Source organism: Apostichopus japonicus, chromosome 7, assembly GCF_037975245.1.
Source record: "Apostichopus japonicus isolate 1M-3 chromosome 7, ASM3797524v1, whole genome shotgun sequence".
In the NCBI taxonomy this organism is placed as follows: domain Eukaryota; kingdom Metazoa; phylum Echinodermata; class Holothuroidea; order Aspidochirotida; family Stichopodidae; genus Apostichopus; species Apostichopus japonicus.
In genome coordinates, this window is record NC_092567.1 from 18457878 (window position 1) to 18478318 (window position 20441).

Sequence of the window (20441 nt, forward strand, 5' to 3'; positions counted from 1 at the left end):
TCATTGCATCGGGGGCCTTGGGACTAGACCGCACCTGGTTCGGTGATACATTCGACCCATCTTCGGCGGAATTGTAATATGATACTACTTCCCCCATCCATTTTGTTTGTCTTACTTCATTGCATCGGGGGCCTTGGGACTGGACCCCACCTGGTTCGGTGATACATTCGACCCTGACTCGAGCGCGTGCACTCCACACTGAGAAACCAAAATAAAGTTTATATATATACCGCTTTGTGATAATCGAAGTCACCCTTCACATATTTCCTCGTTTTGATGATCGGACCACAAGACAAATTTCATGAGATATAATAATAAGTCAACATTGGCCTCTCATAAATCCATATACTTTCAAACCGTAATACCGGTAGCAAACGGTTTGGAGAGTTTATTTATACAGTTTCTCTGTCGAGGAAACCAGTCGACGTGTCATTATAGGATATTTATTAGAGAAGTAAATGCAAATAAAGAACCCCCTCCCCTAATCCCTGTCACCTTCTTATGGAAAGCAAGATTACTTCATCTATCCTTGAAGAAATTATAGAATGCATGCACAAATATTAACAGCTAAGAAAAATTACCTTCAGTACCGGTAACTATATTTATACAGTTGTTTAAGCTTATTCAGGGTATATATATATATATATATATATATATATATATATATATATATATATATATATATATATATATATATATATATATATATATATATATATGTGTGTGTGTTTATGCATGCACGGCTCTAGAAAAAACAAAGTGCTTTAAATATTCACACCACCAGTGGCACTAGACCCGGTTGGGGGGGGGGTGTATTTCACGTCCCCCTTCGAAGAGAACATCTTTGATTGTGTATGAGTATACATGAAGGTATATAGCATGCATCCTCACTATAAAGTTGAATGCTCGATATATTTTCAAAATACAAAACTTCTTTTTAATCGCGACATTTCCGACGTATTCAGGTTGTGCCATCATCTACACTGTAAAAACTAAAAGGGTTTATTTACCCCAAAATAGGGTAAATGTAAATCCCGCATGTGGACACAAAGTATGGGTATTTATAACCACATTTAGATGTGCATTTACCCTTTATTGTGTTGCTATGCAGGATTTACATTTACCCACTATTTGGTTTCTTTTACACAATTTAGGTGTGAATTTACCCATTATTGTGTTGCTATGCAGGATTTACATTTACCCACTTGTTGGTTAATTTTACACAATTTATTTGTAAGTTTACCCTTTATTGTGTTGCTATGCAGGATTTACATTTACCCACTATTTGGTTACATTAACACAATTTAGGTGTGAATTTACCCATATTTGTGTTGCTATGCAGGATTTACATTTACCCACTATTTGGTTACTTTAACACAATTTAGGTGTGAATATACCCATATTTGTGTTGCTATGCAGGATTTACATTTACCCACTATTTGGTTACTTTAACACAATTTAGGTGTGAATATACCCATATTTGTGTTGCTATGCAGGATTTACATTTACCCACTATTTGGTTACTTTAACACAATTTAGGTGTGAATATACCCATATTTGTGTTGCTTAGCAGGATTTACATTTACCCACTTTTTGGTTACTTTTACACAATTTATTTGTAAGTTTACCCTTTATTGTGTTGCTATGCAGGATTTACATTTACCCACTATTTGGTTACATTAACACAATTTAGGTGTGAATTTACCCATATTTGTGTTGCTATGCAGGATTTACATTTACCCACTATTTGGTTACTTTAACACAATTTAGGTGTCAATTTACCATTATTTGAGTTGCTAAGCAAGACTCACATTTACCCACTGTTTGGTTACTTTTAAACAATTTAGGTGTAAATTTATGACTTAGTTGTGTTGATGTGTGGGATTATTCCATTAGATCTTTTGGTACTATTATGCTTAAGATGTACAACTACCTCTTTGATGCTGCTGCACATAATTATAATTATATTAAAGGTTTTCTGTATTGGCCCAAAATTATAGCATGCTATATTCGCTAGATGTTTTCAAAGAATACTTTCCTGGAGGTCACTACCCTCCAATGGTTCACAGACATTCTACATTGAGCACACAAGATGACTGAATGTCTCAGTGAGAAAAATTTCCTCAAGAGTGGTAATAAAAACAGTTCAGAATTTTAAGCAAAGGTGACCATATTTGGCCAACACAGCATACCTTCATTGAGCTACATAACACAATGCAATTTAATTGTGAAGATTCTTGAATTAATACAATGGGTAAGAATGTAAAATTAGGAGAAAACTAGAAACTTCAAACATGAATACTACACTGCATAAACGTGATATGAATAATCAATGCAATAGCATGTTTATATCAATCTAGCAATATTCATGCATAATGTACAATATGGTGAAGCAACACTTAAAGTTGGTAACATATGTGTATACTAGTAAAACCTTGACTAAAAAATGTTACATTTACTAATGTATGATCACATTTTCTCAACAATTAGAAACCGCCACAACCCATTACAAGGCATGTCAGGTATTAAACCATGTAACAATTTTCATTTACATCGATGAATACATTTGTAAAATTAAGGTGTGCCAATCTTTTAACATTAACATACATCTCTATTGACCACAAATATTACTTTCAGGTTGTCTGTTATGAATATGCTGTATCACTGTCACCTTAAAAATCTGGTATCACTCAAAAAGTGCATTACTTTGGCATAACATTGGTAAAAAAGACCATAACTCCCACTTTTATAAAATGGCTCAGCAAAAAAATGAGAAACTTGGAGAATATTAAGATAAACAATAATAACTTACTAATAAAAACAATTTGTATGTAAACAACTAACTTTGCAAATCAATGCAGGTACATCAACATGCTTTTGTTTATGATCAAACCCATCAGTTCTCACTGACCATGAATGTTGCATCAACACAATAATGGTTTACATGATAAGACCTGTATGTTACTAAGTTGTAAATTAATAACTCTAAAACATACCTTAACTCTAATGTATGATTAATTATACAGTTCTTAGTGCTTTAACATTTCATGTTGATTTATCTTGAATACAACACTCAAAAAGTTGCATTAGAGTGGTGCATGTTTATGTGCACCACCCCCACCCCACCAACCAAATTTTGTTGTGACAGAACAAGCCACAATATATGGAACTTTCTTGTCACTGATCTAATTGTTCCAGCAATTGTCTCCATGATTTTATTTATATGTGCATCAAGCATTACAAAGATTATCGATAACAACTTCCTGGTCTTGGTATAAAATGACAAAAACAAAATCAAACGAGCAAAGATACGGTGATGCTTAAGTTTTGGCCTATGATTGTGAATGATCACCATTAACCATCTGTGTTGAGTGTAACCGAGGCTAACTGAGGAAGACTAGCATACAATTAGTCTACACTAAGCTTGCTTCAACTAGACTGAACATTAAACCTTAATCACTATACCCCTCTATGTTTATTGTAGACCCCACAATTTATCACAAAATATTACTGTACACAATTTGCAACATTCTTAATGCTCATCAATCTTGGTTTGAATGTATAAAAAATTTACTGGCTTAGATAATTTGCTTAATATCAACTAATTGCTGTTTGGCCTTCTTATTACACCCAGTTCTAATTGTATTAACAGCTTATTATTGACTTTACTATATGACACCTTTTATAAAGTTGCATTAGTGTTCCAACTAAATTTTCGCCCCCAACATTGCTCTTCGTCATAACAAGGCATGTTACAGCACTTCAAACTTGTAGTTGCCCCTGATCTCACTGTTTCACCAATATTGTAATGTTTAGTATTATATATCATTTAAGTGTATTAAGAATTACCCAAATTATCATTTTACACAATATTTGTCTTGTAAAATTATGCTAACACACTAAATCCCTGAAAACAACACTATGCAAATCCAGCAAACAATCTGAAAAAAATAACTAACAATACTTCTGGGTCAACAAATAACAGAAAAACAATAGAACTTGAAGAAAAGTCACAAAATGAAATAAATCATGCTTGAAGTTTTGCAATTAATGAAATGATCTTTTGAGGCAATTTCCCCTTGTCTTTGCATTGCAGCAGAACATTTTGCAGAAATGTCAGTGTTCCTTTTACTTTGCCGTTATACTGTATGTTGAAAACATAATATGTAGCCAGCAGGATTAGAACTGCCTCAGGGAAAGATGCTGCAGTACTGCATTTTTCGTTTTCTGCAATGATTGTTATGTTTGATGGGTCCAGCGGATCCCCAGTGTATGTTATGACCGGTGTGTTGATTTCAACATCCGAGCTAACCTATCAAACAATGAAATAAATAGGATGATTAATTCCTGATAACACATATTCAAAGGTAATCCAGCTTCTTCAGAATCACATACACTAAACTTGCATTTGATAATATTACTTGGGAGCTGATTTGAATAAGCATCATTTCTAGCTATAAATGAATATTGCGAATGTTTCTATAACTCAGGGTATATATAAACCAGAATGTCAAATAACTTAGTGATTCCTTGCCATTATGAAGCAACATTAGATGGCAGATTTTCCAACTTCCACCGTGCTGACCTGATATCACCAGAAGTGCCATTGGCCTTAGAGTATCGAATAATAGGTGCCTATATAAGAAGATTGAATTTGAAACCAACTATCATTTCTTCAGCGATCAACTTTATTAAGACTTGGCTCTAATTGAAGACAAGTGAACTGTGACCTCCATACAAAACCCTTCGGGATTTGCTACTTACCAAATGCTACCTAAATTCAATTCATGATATGTGGTGGTAACTAAAGGGTTCAGGTTTTCATGTTTGTTGATCTCAAATGACCTCTGACCACAATGAAAAACAGGAAGAACTACCTACTCACCAAGGGTTACCTTGTGTTATCTTTTAATTCAAAGAAAAAATAGGGATCATCTGCTCACCAGGGCTATCTACATATTACTCTTGAAGTGCAAACCATCTTTCACTTCTTGAGGTATAGTGTTTACAAACCGAGGCCTCACACACACCCCGATCAGCATTGCATAGATTTTTTTGGCCTTAGAAGGGTTATCGACATATTACTCTTTACATCTTTTGCAAGTTTACAAATAATACACCAACTAATGAAAGGGTTATTAAAATGGGAAGCTTACATCATCATCACTGTTTATAAACAGAAAGTTGCGATCTTCTTTCAGGAAGCCAGGTAGTATCCAGAGAGCTGCGGTCCATGTAGCATCTGTAGCAGAAATAAACACTGAAGTTATTGTCTTCATTCAGTGTAAATGAATGTAAAATGTAACACAACAGTAAAAATTTTCATGCTGATTTCCTGAAAATAACATAATGATTTAGTAAGTTGATGTAGTGTATCAATGCAGTTTTATCTCTGCACTCTTAAAAATAACTACATTGAAGTGTTCCTTAATTAATGTTTTATTGCAGGATTTAGTAAACCATCTAATTCATCCAATGACGACACTGTTGCTACTTTGCCTCATATGGTCACAACTTGTCTCCTTGCTCAGATTATCATGTATATATGAAACAGGATTGGCCACATTTTTCTTCATTATCTTGAAAGACCTTGGATTTTTTTTAAGTTTTCAAACATCTGCCATCAGTTTAACTAATTTATATTTTAAGAAGCTGACAAAATGCTTGTCTCAACTGAAACTGTTAAGACATATCTCCTAGTCTACATAATAGTAAACTTTTTTATTATTTTTGGTAATTAACTCAGCACTTTGAGATGTTAACTTACCCCTTTTGTCTTTCTCTGTCAATTGCTGAATAAAGTTGTTGTATTCAACAAGGAATCGAAGAGTGCTCTTTGAGTGATTTGTGTTGTAGGTGATGATCTTTGCTGCAATGTCATCAAGATTTTTGTAGAACATCTCCGACACTGCATCCCAACTGATGATGGCTGAAAAATCTTCTATGATCTATGAATTAAGGTAATAAAAAGGATGATAATGACATTGTATTAATAAACAACTTTCAAACAGGAACTTTCAGCCAAGTATTCGTGTTAGATCATTAAGTCAGTAAAAGAATCTTGTTTTGGCAGTTATTCATGATTTTCTTCAGTCAAACCTCTATTTTAGTAGAAATTCTAAACATTCAAATACTCTAACATATCATCCATGGTATTTAGATTCACCTACTTTTTGAAAATCCCTGTCAAAGCTAACAATGTGTTTCTTCCATGGTAAATAAAACAGCTATGATTAGCTCACTTGGCAGGTTAATTTGTGGCAAAATACACTCATGACCCTTTTCCTTGAACTTTGTCTACCTCAAATGATTCTTGAACTAAAAAAGGTAGGAATCATCTACTAACCAAATGCAATCAACATTCTAAGGGATTTTTAAGAAGCCAGTAACTGACAATTTTTCCACTTATTGCACTGTGTTTCGTGAATATCAGCTATGATTCGAGGAAGCTTCCCTTCCTGAGAAATCCTGAGAGCAAGCTATGCAGCATGAACACATGTTCATTCACCCTTACATACACAAGCCTTAACATTGGCTTATGATTTCGTCAAACCAACAATTTCCAGTGTAGAACATTATAATCATAAGTCTTAATAATTAGGAATCATTTGTTTGAAATTACCTGTTCTGCACAAAATGGAGTAGGAAATTTGCCTCTGATTTCTGCTATTGGTGGTTTCTCCTCAAGTACAAGTCTCCTTCTCTCTCCAAATGTCAGTGCCATTAATGACTTAATTTTGTTCTTGTCTTGTTTTTTCTTTGTTGATTCCTTTTGTAGTTCCTTAATGTGCAGTTTGATAGTCTCCTCTGTTTCACCCTCAGGTAGAGTCCAATCAGCTCCCTCTTTTCGTTCTCCCTCATCAGTTGTTGCATGTGTAGATGTCTTCCTCTTCTTCACAACTACATCCCTCGTCATGTGTCCCCTCTCATTTCTGAACTTATCTTTGAGTGCATTTTTCAATGCATCCTACAAAACCAAGATGCAAAAATGAATGGAAGCTGCAGTATGATGAGATAATCTGATATCAATGTTACATATTCTTGTAAAATACCTTTCTTCAGTCTGGACTTGTAATTTAAAGAGCTATGAAATTGTGATGAACACTTGAACACAAAGTATATTGTAATTTTGTTACAAGGTCTTAAAAACAGCTGAACAATTCAAATTAAACTTCAACACTATTGTTAGGTATAAAACTCTGCAACCTCACAATGTAATGTATGCACATGTTTCATCATGTCACCTCACCCATTTTAAAGAGTAGACACCTTGATCTTACAAGCATGCATATCTGGACATTCATGTCAGATGCATGCACAATGTGTACTGGTTCATGCATCTTCTCGGGTAGGCCAGTAAGTTATATGAATATGTATGTATACATAAATGTCACAGGAGGGGGCTAATGTGCAAACATCTGCATGTATACAAGACCCCAGACTACAATATCCCCCCTCCCCCACCCGCCCTGTGCTGCAGCAGTTCAACCCTTGCATCCACCCAGTTAAGTTCCCTCAAACTGAAAAGTACTTTTACAAACCAACAGCAAAATTAATCTATAGTGGATGTAAGATTTTGCCCTTGAAATGGCAGGAGAAACAATCTAGTTTTGAGTGCCCCATCATTTGATGTCTTTATTAAAAAGATCCAGCTGTACATAGTTCTTCACTAGCACCAGCTACTGGATATAAAAATGGCTTTTGACAATTAAGCAAATACAGTGAAAATAGTCTCCTGTCTACCTGAAAAGCACCAATTTGACTGATACCATTAGTAGTGGTAGTTTTGTACAAAGTAGTCGAAATTACACAATCTAGTCAGGTGCTTTTTATATGTACATATACGCCCACCTTCTAGATAATAAATGAAGAGCTTAATCATATACTTACATAAGGCTCACAGAATGGTAATTTGATTGCCAAGTTTGGAAAGGACTTTATGACTGCTTTAGCTGCTGTATTGTATTGATCTGTAGTAGGATACCTACAAAAAAGAATATCACTTTATAGTTGATTCACATACAGGGTTAGTGCCAGCTGTAAAATTTAGGAGGGGGGGGGGCAATTACCCACTTCACCAACTCTTTTTGGGGGGGATTTAGTATATTGGGGGAGCCTTTTTAAAATGTGGAGTGAAAGGAAAAGATGGTACTGTCTGGGGCTCCTAAAGCTCCAATTTTTAACCTTCATATCAGCAGGACAGGGCTTGGTTGGGTGAGACTCATACAGGCCCAATGATCTCCCATAATAGAAATTTCTTATGTTACGGGATACTGCGGACTATCTCTATAGTGGTCTCTTGTATCATTCTTGAAGATATATTGTCTAAATTGTTTTGTTTTTACTATGTAATTCTTAATTCCTTGTTTTAGTCTGATGTTGATCTGGGAGTGAAATAAACCTTACACACACAAACACCAAAAAGATGGAAATTACATTTTTAAAATAATATCAACAACTTATTTTGCAACTTAATAATAACAGTGAAAAGTTCACCCATTTACCCACTAACCATCAAGTCCTGCTTGTACTAAGTACCTTACCTAGCACCCCCATTCCCCCCAGACAGGCTGAGTCAGCTAAAAGGCTATGATTTTATATTTGAGGTCGCTGCCTGAGCTTGTTTGTTTTGGTAATGTGGATATCCCCATCTGAAGTTAAAATATGAACAGAACTTTAACAAAGTTGTAACCACATCATTCCAAGGTTCCACAATATTAAAATCTGTAGGTTATTGACACATGACGTCTTTATATGCAGAAAATCAAATGCGAAAATACGGGCTTCCAAAGGTGTTATTGTTCCAGGTTAAATAACACCACAATTTCAAAGATGGCATACTTACACATTGACATATTTCAAAGCTAGTAATTCTGAGATGTTGAAAAGTCAAGATTCCAAAGACTTGTGCATTATGCATGCGTATGACATTTGAAGGCAAAAATTTACACTGGTTTAGCATTAGTGATTGAAAAGACAAACTATTAATATTCAAATAGGGAAAGGTACTTACACAGTAAACAAGCACATTTTATCAAATGTAGCTTGGATTACAGCAGATTTAATTCTGTTGCTGACAGGTCCCCCTTTTAATAGTTCAACCAAGATGTCTCTCCTAACATCATCTTGATGCAGCTCAAACTTGTTTGGCCATGGCAAGAACTTTTCTTCTTCATGAAAGCTATCAAGCATGCAAAAAGGGTAAACAAAACTTCATTAGCAAAATGTATAGAATTAGCACTTTCAATAAAGTGACCCTAAACAAATTTTACATGAACAATACAGATTATACTTTGACACAGGTTGAACAGCTTGATTTTCACTACTTCAGCTGTAAGTTGTTGAACATGCATGTCAGTACTTAGCAAAATGTGACTTCATATTAAATGGCCTCTTCAGCATGGCCTCTTGAGCATGTTTTATTTCATGATAACAGCACTTTAATATATGGTATTTATTATTATTTATTATTCAAATAAGGGGCTTTGTACTGAACTTCTTTAGGGAATGTGTGGGACTTACTGTTAACCAACCAAGTTCCACCAACTCCCCACCCCCCATACCCTAATATATTGTAGTGATAGCTTAAAGAGAAAATGCAGTCACCCTGATTTGAATTAGTATACTGTAGTATAATATTTCTATTATGGCTCTTCCTACTCATGTGACAATGTTTTTGTTACTGAATTGTTGAATTTATGCACCATAACTCTTAGATTTGTCTTTTATATGCAATATTTATGTTCTAAAATGCCATAAAATATAATTGTAAGGTCAGCACCAGAAATTTGCAAGGTTTAGCTGATATTGCAAATTAGTTTGGGGCAACTGCTTATTCCCTTAAATAAGCTCTTTTTTGCTTCTGTCAAGGTAGGATAATAATTCAAACATGAAATGTTACATGTCTTACCTGTCTGAAACATCACTGGTACAAGGTACATCTCTTTCATTTCCAACCAATATAATGGTGTCATCTGAACTTGAAGAGCTTGTAAATGAAGTGGCACTGAGGCATGCAACTGACAAAGGAAAGGAGTGTCCAAAATATGTATTATAAATTATTTTTCTAATTTGCAAAACCCCAGGATGTAAGGATTAAATATGTGTTGCTCATAAGTACAAGAAACAAAATAACTGGATTTGAATTGCAATTTACTATTTACTATTAAATCTTCAACTGCTAACCAATTTGATATTGATTAGCACTTTCATTAGACAGTAATGCTTTTTGATTGATATTGCAAACTGTAAACTGTTACAATGAAAATTTGAAGTAGTATTCAACTTTGGCATACCAATTTGTCCCTTGCAGAATACCTTCAGACTGTGGTAATTTCTTATCTTAAAGCTTCCCTGAAATTTCAAATATGAATACTATAGTGACTTCCTCCTGTCAAATATCCCAAAACTTTCCACTACTGTAGGGGAAAGCCATGAGGAGAGGTTATGACAATGTACATACATTCATACAAGAATGTTTTATGTGCACATATTGTCCTTCGAACTACCCAAGTACCAATAAGTTCCAAATGGGGTTCACACATCACATTATGCCAATAAGGCTCCTTCATGAAATGGTAATAAACATGCTGCTGATAGGCAAATTTTTCTGGACAACAATCTTTTTGCAATCGTGTACAAGAAGCATTTATACTTACCTTCATCTCTTTCACCAATCACATTCAGTTTAAGTGCTTTATCTTCCATCTGCTCTTCTTCTATATCACCGTCAATGTCCACCCAGTCGTCAAAGTCTTTATCAAAGACCTGAAGCCGAAATTTCTTTATCCCAAATTGAGATTTGATTTCTGGTTCTACATCACTTGCACTACATAAGAAAACCCTTTCTCTGGATCCATAAGTTACATGGTACCGTTTAAGTGCTTCACTGAAGACACAAATATATAGAAACTAAAAAGTTGTTTCTTCTAACCTTTGAAGTTCAAAGTAACAATGATAAGGAATGAGATGCTCTATTTTAAGTATTAATGTTTCTCTAAACAAAGTACTTAAGTGTTACCATTCTCTGATTTTGATTTGTGTAAATTGATAAGGGTAAATGACAAGCAAAATCTTCATAAGCAAATATGACCCATTTTTTTTGAAAACACAATACATAGCTATGGAAATGTTGACTGTAACCAATAGTGCGCAAAACCATCAAAACAAAATACACTTTACCACCTTTGATAAAGATTGCATCTATTTTGCCAAATTCATGCAACCTATTTTCTCTTGCCTCTAGAACCATGCAACAACCTTTTGCATACAATGAACTGGGTAATTCAACAAAAGCTAATGTATGCACTTCTTCAATGCTTGGAAATTGACTTTTCAAAGCTCTCTGAATCCCATCACAAAACTGATGTAACTTTTGAACGTCCCCTCCTGAGTTGGATGTCATTTTGTCATCCAAAAAATTCTGACCAGCTCCATAATAGCACATAAGTAATTGATGACGCCTTGCCAATGTCTTACACAAATTCCGCCTGTTTTTCTGCCTATTGGCAATTTCTTTGAAATATGCATGTTTAGCTTCAAACCTCATTGTCCAGCAGTGAACAAGAGGTCCATATTTCAATATTGAACGAGGGTAATGCAATAAGTAATGACTTTTTGGTTTAATTCTATCTTCAGGAAAGAGCTCTTTCAGAGCAACCAGAAATCCATGCACCAAATATTCCAAGTATGCAACCATTTCACACGGTATAGAGGGAGCAAATGTAATTTCACAAATATCCATAAGTGACAAAAATAGTTCCCAGTTTTCATTTCCCTCTGGAATTGAGCTTCCTATGATTAAAGGCAATAATCTCATCAGGCACCATGTTTGAGATGCTGTTTGTTTGATTTTGAAACTTCCCAGGTTAGCAGTGGTATTGCAAGTTGGTTTGCTTTTCTGATCACTTTTTCCAAAGGGAAAAAGTTTCAAAGCACTGTTAAAAGATTCCAAAGTGAACAAGCCATCCTGAATAAATGTTGTCACAACCTTCGTCATTAATTCTGGAACAAGTCCTTCGAGCAAATCATGAGCTGGATCAGGTGGTAGACAACTGATTACATCAAAGTATTGCAAATCTGACAAAACAGATTTAGAAGCTACTCCATAAACATGCCTAAGACCTTGATTTTCCATAACTAACTGCACCTGATGTTTGTGACCAACACTTGTTCTTTCGATTAAACTGGATGAATCAAAATGATCTTGAATGTCATTACTACTTGCCATGCAAAATCTACATATTCTACCAGCATGAAAATGTTGCTGAAAGCCTCCTAACTGATGTGCTGCCAAGTTTTCCATGGAAACCAAACTAATGCAACCCTTGAATGTAAACTCCTCCTGGTTTAAAGTTGTTATTGTCACCCCCTTACTTTCTAAGACTTTAACATCCTCAAGAAGCGGTTTGAGCACTTTCCCAAAGCCATACTGTTTTATTAATCTTGTACAGCAGAGGCAAACAAGCTGAATTGATGACAATTTTGACCGAAACTTTGGGGATAAATTTCCAAGAACAAAATAAAATGCAGCAACTTTGTAGCTGTTAGCTTTACTTCTAAGTGGGTTCACCACACCAAAATCATTATAATAAAAATGAACTTGGAGTGCATGTGGCTCCAAAGAGAATAGGGGATGATTTTGAAATGCTTCACCATCACAGTAATCCTCATATCGTTTGTTCCCATGTCTAGAACGGGACTTCAGAACTTTTGCTAAAATATCATCATGACTTAAAAGACTTTTTAGAGTATCAAGCAATGGTACATAAATGAATGTATCATCTTTCCCACAGGTGGAACCTAGCACATGTTCAACTGGCTCGACTAAACCAAAATGCTCCTTATAAAAAGCTGTCTGTTTAATGTCTGAGGCCAACTTTTCAAAGATGTTATTTTTCTTTTCAAACTTTTCATCGATAAAATTAAAGATATCAGGATTTTTAGCCACTGTGAAACCAGAAGCTGAAAGTTTTTCTTTGATCTCTGTGCTATCATCCCTTGAACTTTTATAGATGAGTTCAGATAGCTCTAATATTATGCTATTTGTAACAGTAAGTGGTAGTTTATGCTTCTCTTTCATGCCTAAGATGAAAAGAGCAAAGTCTCTTTCCGTGGATCTTTCACCGATTTCTCTGATGTGTGATCCATCACCCAGAGCAGCAGCATCGATAGCACTTATTCCAGTTGATTCTGCAAGACTATTTTTATGCGAATTATGAGTCACATCATCAACTTCTAAACCAATGTTTTCCGTCACTAGACTTGTGCCTACTTCAGTATCCTCATGCCCACCAGAGTTACTGTCATGCCTTATGTTAACATCGAACACTCTTTTATGAAATTTCCGCAGATGGGAATAAAACGTGCTGAACACCCGATATTTTCTTTCACAACCATCTATTCCACATCTTATGGAGAAGTTGGGTTCAATACTATGTGAGAATCTTATGTGATGTAACAACTTTTTGAAAGTAATGGTCCTGAAAGTGTTACATATTGAACAACTTTGCAACTGCAAGGATGCCATAAGGCCTAATCTAACAAAACCTTGGCTAGGCTTTATTAGGATGGCTTGGCATAAGTACTGGACAAACCTCACAGCATTAATGCACACTCAGTTTTAATAGTTCAGTCTTGGCCTGCGCTAGCTAGGCTGTAAACTTTGATACAATGGTAGGCCACAGTGTAGGCCCTGCATTGTACTAGTGGCTGTTACTTGTAAGACATAGCCTAGGCTTAGTTATAAAGTCTTCTAATCTTATATAGGCGAATAAGTAGCAGAACAGTTAGGCTAGTAAAGCCTATGCATAACAGTTATTTAATCTGTACTTTTATAAACCAAACAACTCTTTCAAGGGCTTAACGTCAACTTACACTTGTGACATGTTGCTTTAGATTCATATAAAAATACAAGCGGCCGTTGAAGGTGAAGTCCAGTCGTGTCAAGTCTCGTCAAATGTGACGGCGAAGCGCTTCTGCGGGAACAAACTATGAAATACTAGGATTGGTCGCCAAGCAGTGCAGTGATGACAGTATACTGTATACTGTACTGTACGTACGTAGGTCTAAGGCATTGTGTTAGCGCCAAGCGCCAAGCGCGAACGAACCACCCTTTGTGAAAGAAAACTTGTCATTGGCTTAAAGTTTGAACCTTTCATTTGATATTATGTGGGGTTCTTTCTAATTTTTCAGATATGCACCCATTTTCTGGAATACCAACTTTGAATCTTTTACATTTTTACCAATATTTATTACCACATCCACATTATTGAAAGGCTGTATTCAGTGAATTAATGTAAAGTAGTGTTTTAGGAAATTTGTTTTTAACCAATGAGAAGTAAGAACACTTCTGAGACGTATAGTCTGTCATTATTCTCTCGGCGCGGCCTGGCTGCAAACGTAACTTTTATTTCTAGTACGAATGAGTACATCATTGTAGAAAATTCTATAGAAGTCACAATGAAAAAAAATGTTTCAGCTATGGTCGACGTTTAAGGGTCAGGCATTGTTATCATCCGTTGTGGGGATAAATGTATGCTGGCCGTGCGAAAAAGCACAAAACACTTAAACGTACACAATCATGACAAAAATATTGTTCCAGCTAGCTCAAGCTGTACTTCTAAGAATATTTTGTAAACAAGTGTCTCGAGAAATACTCACGTTTAGGCTCTATCAGTTTGAATTGTGAGTCAAACCGTCTTCATGGGCCAATCCAGAAGGGGAGGGATTCAGTGTTTCGAGAAAATGATCGCAGTAGCTTATATACTTTCCGTTGTTTTGTTATGTACATAAGCGTACGGGACTACCTTCGTTGAGGGGGGGGGGGGTCTGACGCAACACAAGCTAGCATGCTCGAAAAAGAGCGGCTGGTCTGAAGAAAAGGGTACCTTCTGATCGATGGGTTGCAAACCTTCACCCTGTCTCATACGCGCCCATGGTTAGACCTTTAGATGTTTCTGTTGAGAAACTAATCTAAAGTATAAAAAGATCGACATACCTTTAAATACTATGTCTTTCCACGTCCATATCCCGGATTGTTGCCAACGCCAGAATCCTCAGGCTAAGTCAGCTGGTGTTTAAGTTACCAGACTCTGTATATGGTTGAAAGCTAGATACTACGAGCTAGATGCTACAGGCTAGACGCTAATGATGGCGCTATGACGCTAAATAATATACGGCTTCGCGATCCAGTGGCTTCCAGTAAATAAGTGGTATATGCTGTATCGCGTGAAGGCTTTCGCGACCGAATAGTCTCTAGGTACTAAAAAGATATATGTATGAACACGTAAACACTCCACGAATCGGTGGCGAATATTTTCGCCAGCCCCTTTTAGAAGTGTTGATGCTCACGCTACATCTAGGTTATAATAAAATATAAGTCCTCGCTCGGCGCGATGGCTGTAGATATAAGTAAAAGTAGGTAAGGCGGACCTACGTATAAGTGCTTTAGGCAGAATCAACGGTAGGCTATATATAATTGGTAACGCTAAAATGTTCCTCGAAGTTAAGTCGACTTTAAGGTTGGATAAAGTGTCCTCGAGTAAAATCCACAGATAAAAATAAACGTTCTGTTAAAAGATCCTTAAATATACTAAAATACGAGAATCAATCGCTGTAGAAGTCGTTCGCTACAAAATATATACGGTTGGCCAGGTTAATCGCTCGCGTCGCTCGTCGGTTGTGCCCACGCTTCCTAGAAACTTTCTAACCCCTGAAAATCAGGGGCTTCCGGAAACCCGTCACGGAATGTTCAATTCCAAAGGAGGGTGGACGAAACTAAATCACTACAACTAGCTCCTCCCCAGATTGCTGAGTAAGTGAGAGCAATCGAGTAAAACGATAAGTGTCGTACAACAGGAGCTAATGATTCAATCGATGACGATGACTTCAACATAGCGGCTCGGCCAATGGACGTGTCTACCCGACCGAGTAACTCTGGTTGGTGGCGGCTTGGCGTTTTCTACAGGACGTGTAGGTGTCGAGGTAGCCGGGAGATCGGGTGTGGTAGGCGTAGTCGGTTTGGCTTTGTCAATGCGTCGAGACGGAGCTGAAGGTTTAGCGACTGTTGTGAATTCGTCGTCGAGGTACGCTGGTTTGAGTCGATCCAGACTGATGGTTGATCGCTTGCCACGTACCAAAAGAATAAAGAATTTATCATGTCGCTCAATGACTTGGTAAGGGCCATTGTAGTGAGGTTGTAATGGTGCACGAACAGCGTCGATACGTATCCAAACATGAGTGCAGGTATGCAGGTCTGGATGTATTTGGTTGCGGTAAGGAGGCGTTCTGGTCAAGGCAGGACGAAGGTTAGTCATGTACTGACGAAGACGATCCACGTAGTCAGATGGGTCCATCAGACTATCATCATCAGACGGTGAAACAATGTCACTGGGAAGAGCCAGTGTTGTGCCAAAAACCATTTCTGCAGCGGAACAGTTCATGTCCACCTTAAGAGAAGTGCGAATGCCTAAAAGGGCCAAAGGAAGTACTTCTGACCAGTGTGTGGAATCGGCAGCTGAAAGTGCTGACTTTAATTGCCGGTGAAAACGTTCCACAAGACCATTGGCTGCCGGATGGTAGGCGGTCGTTCGGATGCGATGTGTTCCTAGTAGTTGGTTAAGGTGGCGAAAGAGGGAAGACTCGAATTGCGAACCTCTATCTGTTGTTATCACCGAAGGAACTCCAAAGGTAGAGACCCATCGTTTAACAAAGGATTTGGCTACGGTTTCGGCTGTGATGTTCGAAATCGGAATGGCTTCCGGCCATCTTGTAAAGCGGTCAACGATGGTGAGTAGATAGGAATATCCCTCCGAGGGTGGCAGTGGTCCAACAATGTCCATGTGAATGTGCTGGAAGCGGGTCTGCGTCATCGGGAAACTACCAATTGGCGTTTTGGTGTGACGGTGAACCTTAACTTGTTGACACTTAATGCATGATTTGCACCAATTCGAGACATCTTTGTGTACGTTTGACCAAATGTAACGCTGCGTGATTAGTCGTTTGGTAGCATTGATGCCAGGGTGCGAAAGTGAGTGAAGAGAATCGAAGACTGCTCGTCGAAATTGTTGCGGAATGTAAGGTCTGGCTGTGCCAGTAGAGACATCACAGGTAATGGTGCCCTCCGCTGCGGGAAGGGGTACATCTGTAAGCTTTAACGAAGATGATTTCCGTAGCTGAATAAGCTCATCGTCGTGTTGTTGCGCAGATGCGATTGCTGTGAAATCGAGTGGTGATGAGGAGATAGTAACGCCGTATACGTTACGAGATAGCGCGTCTGCTACTACGTTGTCGCGACCTGGAATGTGACGTAGGTCGGTGGAGTATTGCGAAATATAATCTAGGTGACGAATTTCGCGAGGTGAATAGCGATCTGGCTTGGAAGCAAAGGCGTAAGTAAGTGGCTTGTGATCCGTGTAGACCGTAAAGCTTCGTCCATCGAGCAAGTGACGGAAGTGTCGAATGCTAAGGTAGACCGCCAGGAGTTCTCGACCAAAGGCACTGTAGCGAGTTTCTGCTTTCTGGAGACGCTTAGAGAAAAATGATAATGGACGCCATGTACCATTGATAAACTGTTGCAGGACACCGCCCACAGCAAAATCGGAGGCATCCACCATTAGTGAAAGGGTCGCTTGAGGCAACGGGTGATGAAGTAATGTCACCTGAGCTAAGGCAGTCTTGATGTCTTTGAAGGACTGGTGTTGTGCATCGGTCAGTTGAATAGATTTGTTCTTGACTTTAGACGAGAGTAAGTCAGTAAGAGGTTGCATAAGAGTAGCACAATGTGGAACAAAACGTCGATAGAAATTGGCTAAACCAAGAAATGCACGCAACTGAGTGAGGTTTTCAGGTGCCGGGAAGTCTTGAACTGCTTGAACCTTCTCAGGCAGGGGACGGATTCCCTGACTGTCAACGTGATGGCCCAAGAATTCAAGTGAAGACACTCCAAGCTCACATTTACTAGGGTTGATATTAATGCCATAGCTGTCAAGTCGTTGAAATAACTGGTTGAGGTGTTGATAATGCTCCTCGGCAGAGGAACTAGCCACTAAGAGATCATCCAGATAGGCGTATACAAAAGGCAAGCCTCGAAGTACCTCGTCGATGAAGCGTTGAAAGGTTTGAGCTGCGTTTTTTAGACCGAAAGGCATCCTAACGAACTCGAAGAGACCGAAAGGTGTCGTGATCGCGGTCTTTGGAACGTCGGCCGGTTCAACTGGAATTTGGTGGTATGCACGTACAAGGTCAATTTTAGAGAAGATTATCTTGCCATGAAGGGTACCAGTAAAATCATGTATATGCGGTATCGGGTAGCGGTCTGGAATAGTGACGCTGTTGAGGGAGCGATAGTCTCCACACGGTCTCCAATCGCCTGACTTCTTGGGTACCATATGTAGAGGTGAAGACCAAGAACTTTCAGAGGGTCTGATAATACCTAATTCCAGCATATGCTCAAATTCGTTTTTGGCAAGACGTAATCGATCAGGTGCGAGACGACGAGGACGGGCGAAAGTAGGTGGTCCTTTTGTGAGGATATGGTGGGTGATGTTATGTTTGACAGTGGCAGCTGTTCGACTGGGATTGACGAGGTGCGGAAACTGACGTAGTAACGAGCGATACTGTGAGTCGTGGTCATCAATGTGAAAAGTAAGATTGGAAGACTCTACTGTTGAACGAATACCAGTGATACTAAGGGAAGTATGAAGATCAAGCAGTCGACGATGCTTGATATCGACTAGTAATGAGAAGTGTTCAAGGAAATCTGCACCTATGATAGGAGTTGAGACGTCAGCCTTAACAAAAATCCATCGGTAAATACGGCGTAAACCTATGTTGAGGGTTAGCGAAGATTCACCATATGTACCTATGTTGGTGAGATTTGCAGCTCTTAAGAAAGATCTCGCTGGTGTAGTCTTCTCTTTGCTCGTGGCAGGAATAACACTAACCTCTGCACCGGTGTCGATGAGGAAGCGGGTTCCTGTTTCCCTGTCCATTACGTAGAAAAGACGACTCTTAGGAGTGGGGCCAGACAGCTGTGTCGTCCCTAGTTGCTGGCCTGCTTGTTTAACAGATCCTGGGACTTCGGGTGTTTGCAAGGGGGGCGACACTTTCTTGCATTATCCCCAAAGCTGTTGTGAAAGTAACAAAAGCTTGGGTTGCCAGCTGGTGAACGGCCACGAGGACGACTACGGGAGCGGGAGCGTTGTTTTAGCTGCTGGACGGTCCTGGTGAGCTCTTCTACTTGTAGGGATAGCTTATCCACTAGAGCGACGAGGTGAGTTGTGTCGGGTGAAATTGATGTTTGTGCAACTTGTGGAGTGGCTGCGATGGCTGGTACGGAGTCAACGACTGCGGCGACGACTGGTGAGGGAGTAACCTCTAGAATTTTGTCGGCCAACGAGGCCAAACCGTGGATGTCAACTTGCTCGGAGGTAGAAGCGAGAATGAGCTGAACATTCGTGGGCAACCGTTGTAAGAAGAGTTGCTTCAGGATAGAGCTCTCGAGTTGCTGGTCTCCGAGGAGTTGGTACATGCGACGCAGTAGTTGACTCGGTTTTCTGTCGCCGAGGTCTTCAGTGGTCAGCAGCTGGCGTAGGCGCTTTTGTTCCGACTGAGATGTACGCTTTATGAGCTCGGACTTTAGAAAGTCGTACCGGTTCTTGGATGGTGGGGTGAGGAGTATGTCCCTAATTTCCTGCGCCACTTCCGGTTGGAGAGAAGAAATGACAAAGGCGAATTTGGTATCTTGGCTGGTAATACGGCGTGTAACGAAAAGGCTTTCTACCTGACCAAACCACAGGGCGGGGTCGTTTGGATAAAATGGGGGTAGTCTAAGATTAACTGCCGTAATGCTCGACTCTTGTGGCGGCTCGGGTTTAGACATGGTCGTAGCGGTTTCATCTGGTGTTGCCATCGTAACGTGAATGCCCTAGGCTACTAATGGAAATATACAATACAAAGCTAACACTTGAAGTGTAATAACAACTATGTGGGATAAAATCCAAATATATACGCTACAGATGGGACAGCAAATTACATACGTCTGCTGAAAATGCCCTACAAATCTCTAGATGCCACCGTTGTTTTAGCGAAGACACTGCATGTAGACCGTCGTAGAGCTTGGTAAAGGTATTGCGTACAATCGCTCTCGTAATCCGACCAGTACGATTGCGACGTGTAGTGGGACGTCGAATGAAAGAATGCCAATTTACTGTACGCGTAGTGATCCCTGACTGATGCTGTTGGTTGATATCGTGGATCGAGGCGTTAATAACGTCTAGCTTGCTGTCTAAGTCTCGTTGAAGTTGGTGTAGTTGCTCAGTGGAAAGAGTTGGCGTGGCTAAATTCTTGTGACTTTGAAATTTCTCGAACGAGGCCGTAGGGATGGTGACAAAAGAAACTATACAATTAGGGTGAGTCTGTCTAAGTGTGTCACGAAAATG

General features: G+C 38.7%; 2 protein-coding genes across 3 annotated transcripts; both read right to left on the bottom strand.

Annotated features, from left to right (window-relative positions):
- Positions 1-983: 983 nt before the first annotated feature.
- On the bottom strand, positions 984-14015 carry LOC139969588 (sterile alpha motif domain-containing protein 3-like). Of its 2 annotated transcripts, XM_071974691.1 has the most exons (9): positions 13876-14015; positions 10659-10888; positions 9911-10019; positions 9014-9181; positions 7891-7984; positions 6623-6967; positions 5768-5948; positions 5157-5242; positions 984-4312 (listed from the first exon to the last, which is right to left on the bottom strand). In XM_071974691.1, the coding sequence occupies exons 1-9, from the start codon at positions 13884-13886 to the stop codon at positions 4028-4030; spliced, it is 1509 nt and encodes a 502-aa protein (XP_071830792.1). In that variant the 5' UTR covers positions 13887-14015; the 3' UTR covers positions 984-4027. The 2 variants fall into 2 exon arrangements, with proteins under 2 accessions (XP_071830792.1, XP_071830793.1); XM_071974692.1 differs by lacking the exon at positions 9014-9181.
- A 5027-nt stretch (positions 14016-19042) lies between these two features.
- On the bottom strand, positions 19043-19912 carry LOC139970215 (uncharacterized). The gene has a single exon (XM_071975853.1). It carries the CDS (start codon positions 19910-19912, stop codon positions 19043-19045), a length of 870 nt encoding a protein of 289 aa, XP_071831954.1.
- Between the last annotated feature and the right edge of the window lie 529 nt (positions 19913-20441).

Coding starts and splice junctions, on each gene's coding strand:
- LOC139969588 (XM_071974691.1), bottom strand. Junction 10,020..10,658: donor GATTGGTGAAAGAGATGAAG/GTAAGTATAAAT, acceptor TTCCTTTGTCAG/TTGCATGCCTCAGTGCCACT. Junction 5,949..6,622: donor CTCCATTTTGTGCAGAACAG/GTAATTTCAAAC, acceptor CTTAATTCATAG/ATCATAGAAGATTTTTCAGC.
- LOC139970215 (XM_071975853.1), bottom strand. CDS start 19,912: ATGGCAACACCAGATGAAACCGCTACGACCATGTCTAAACCCGAGCCG.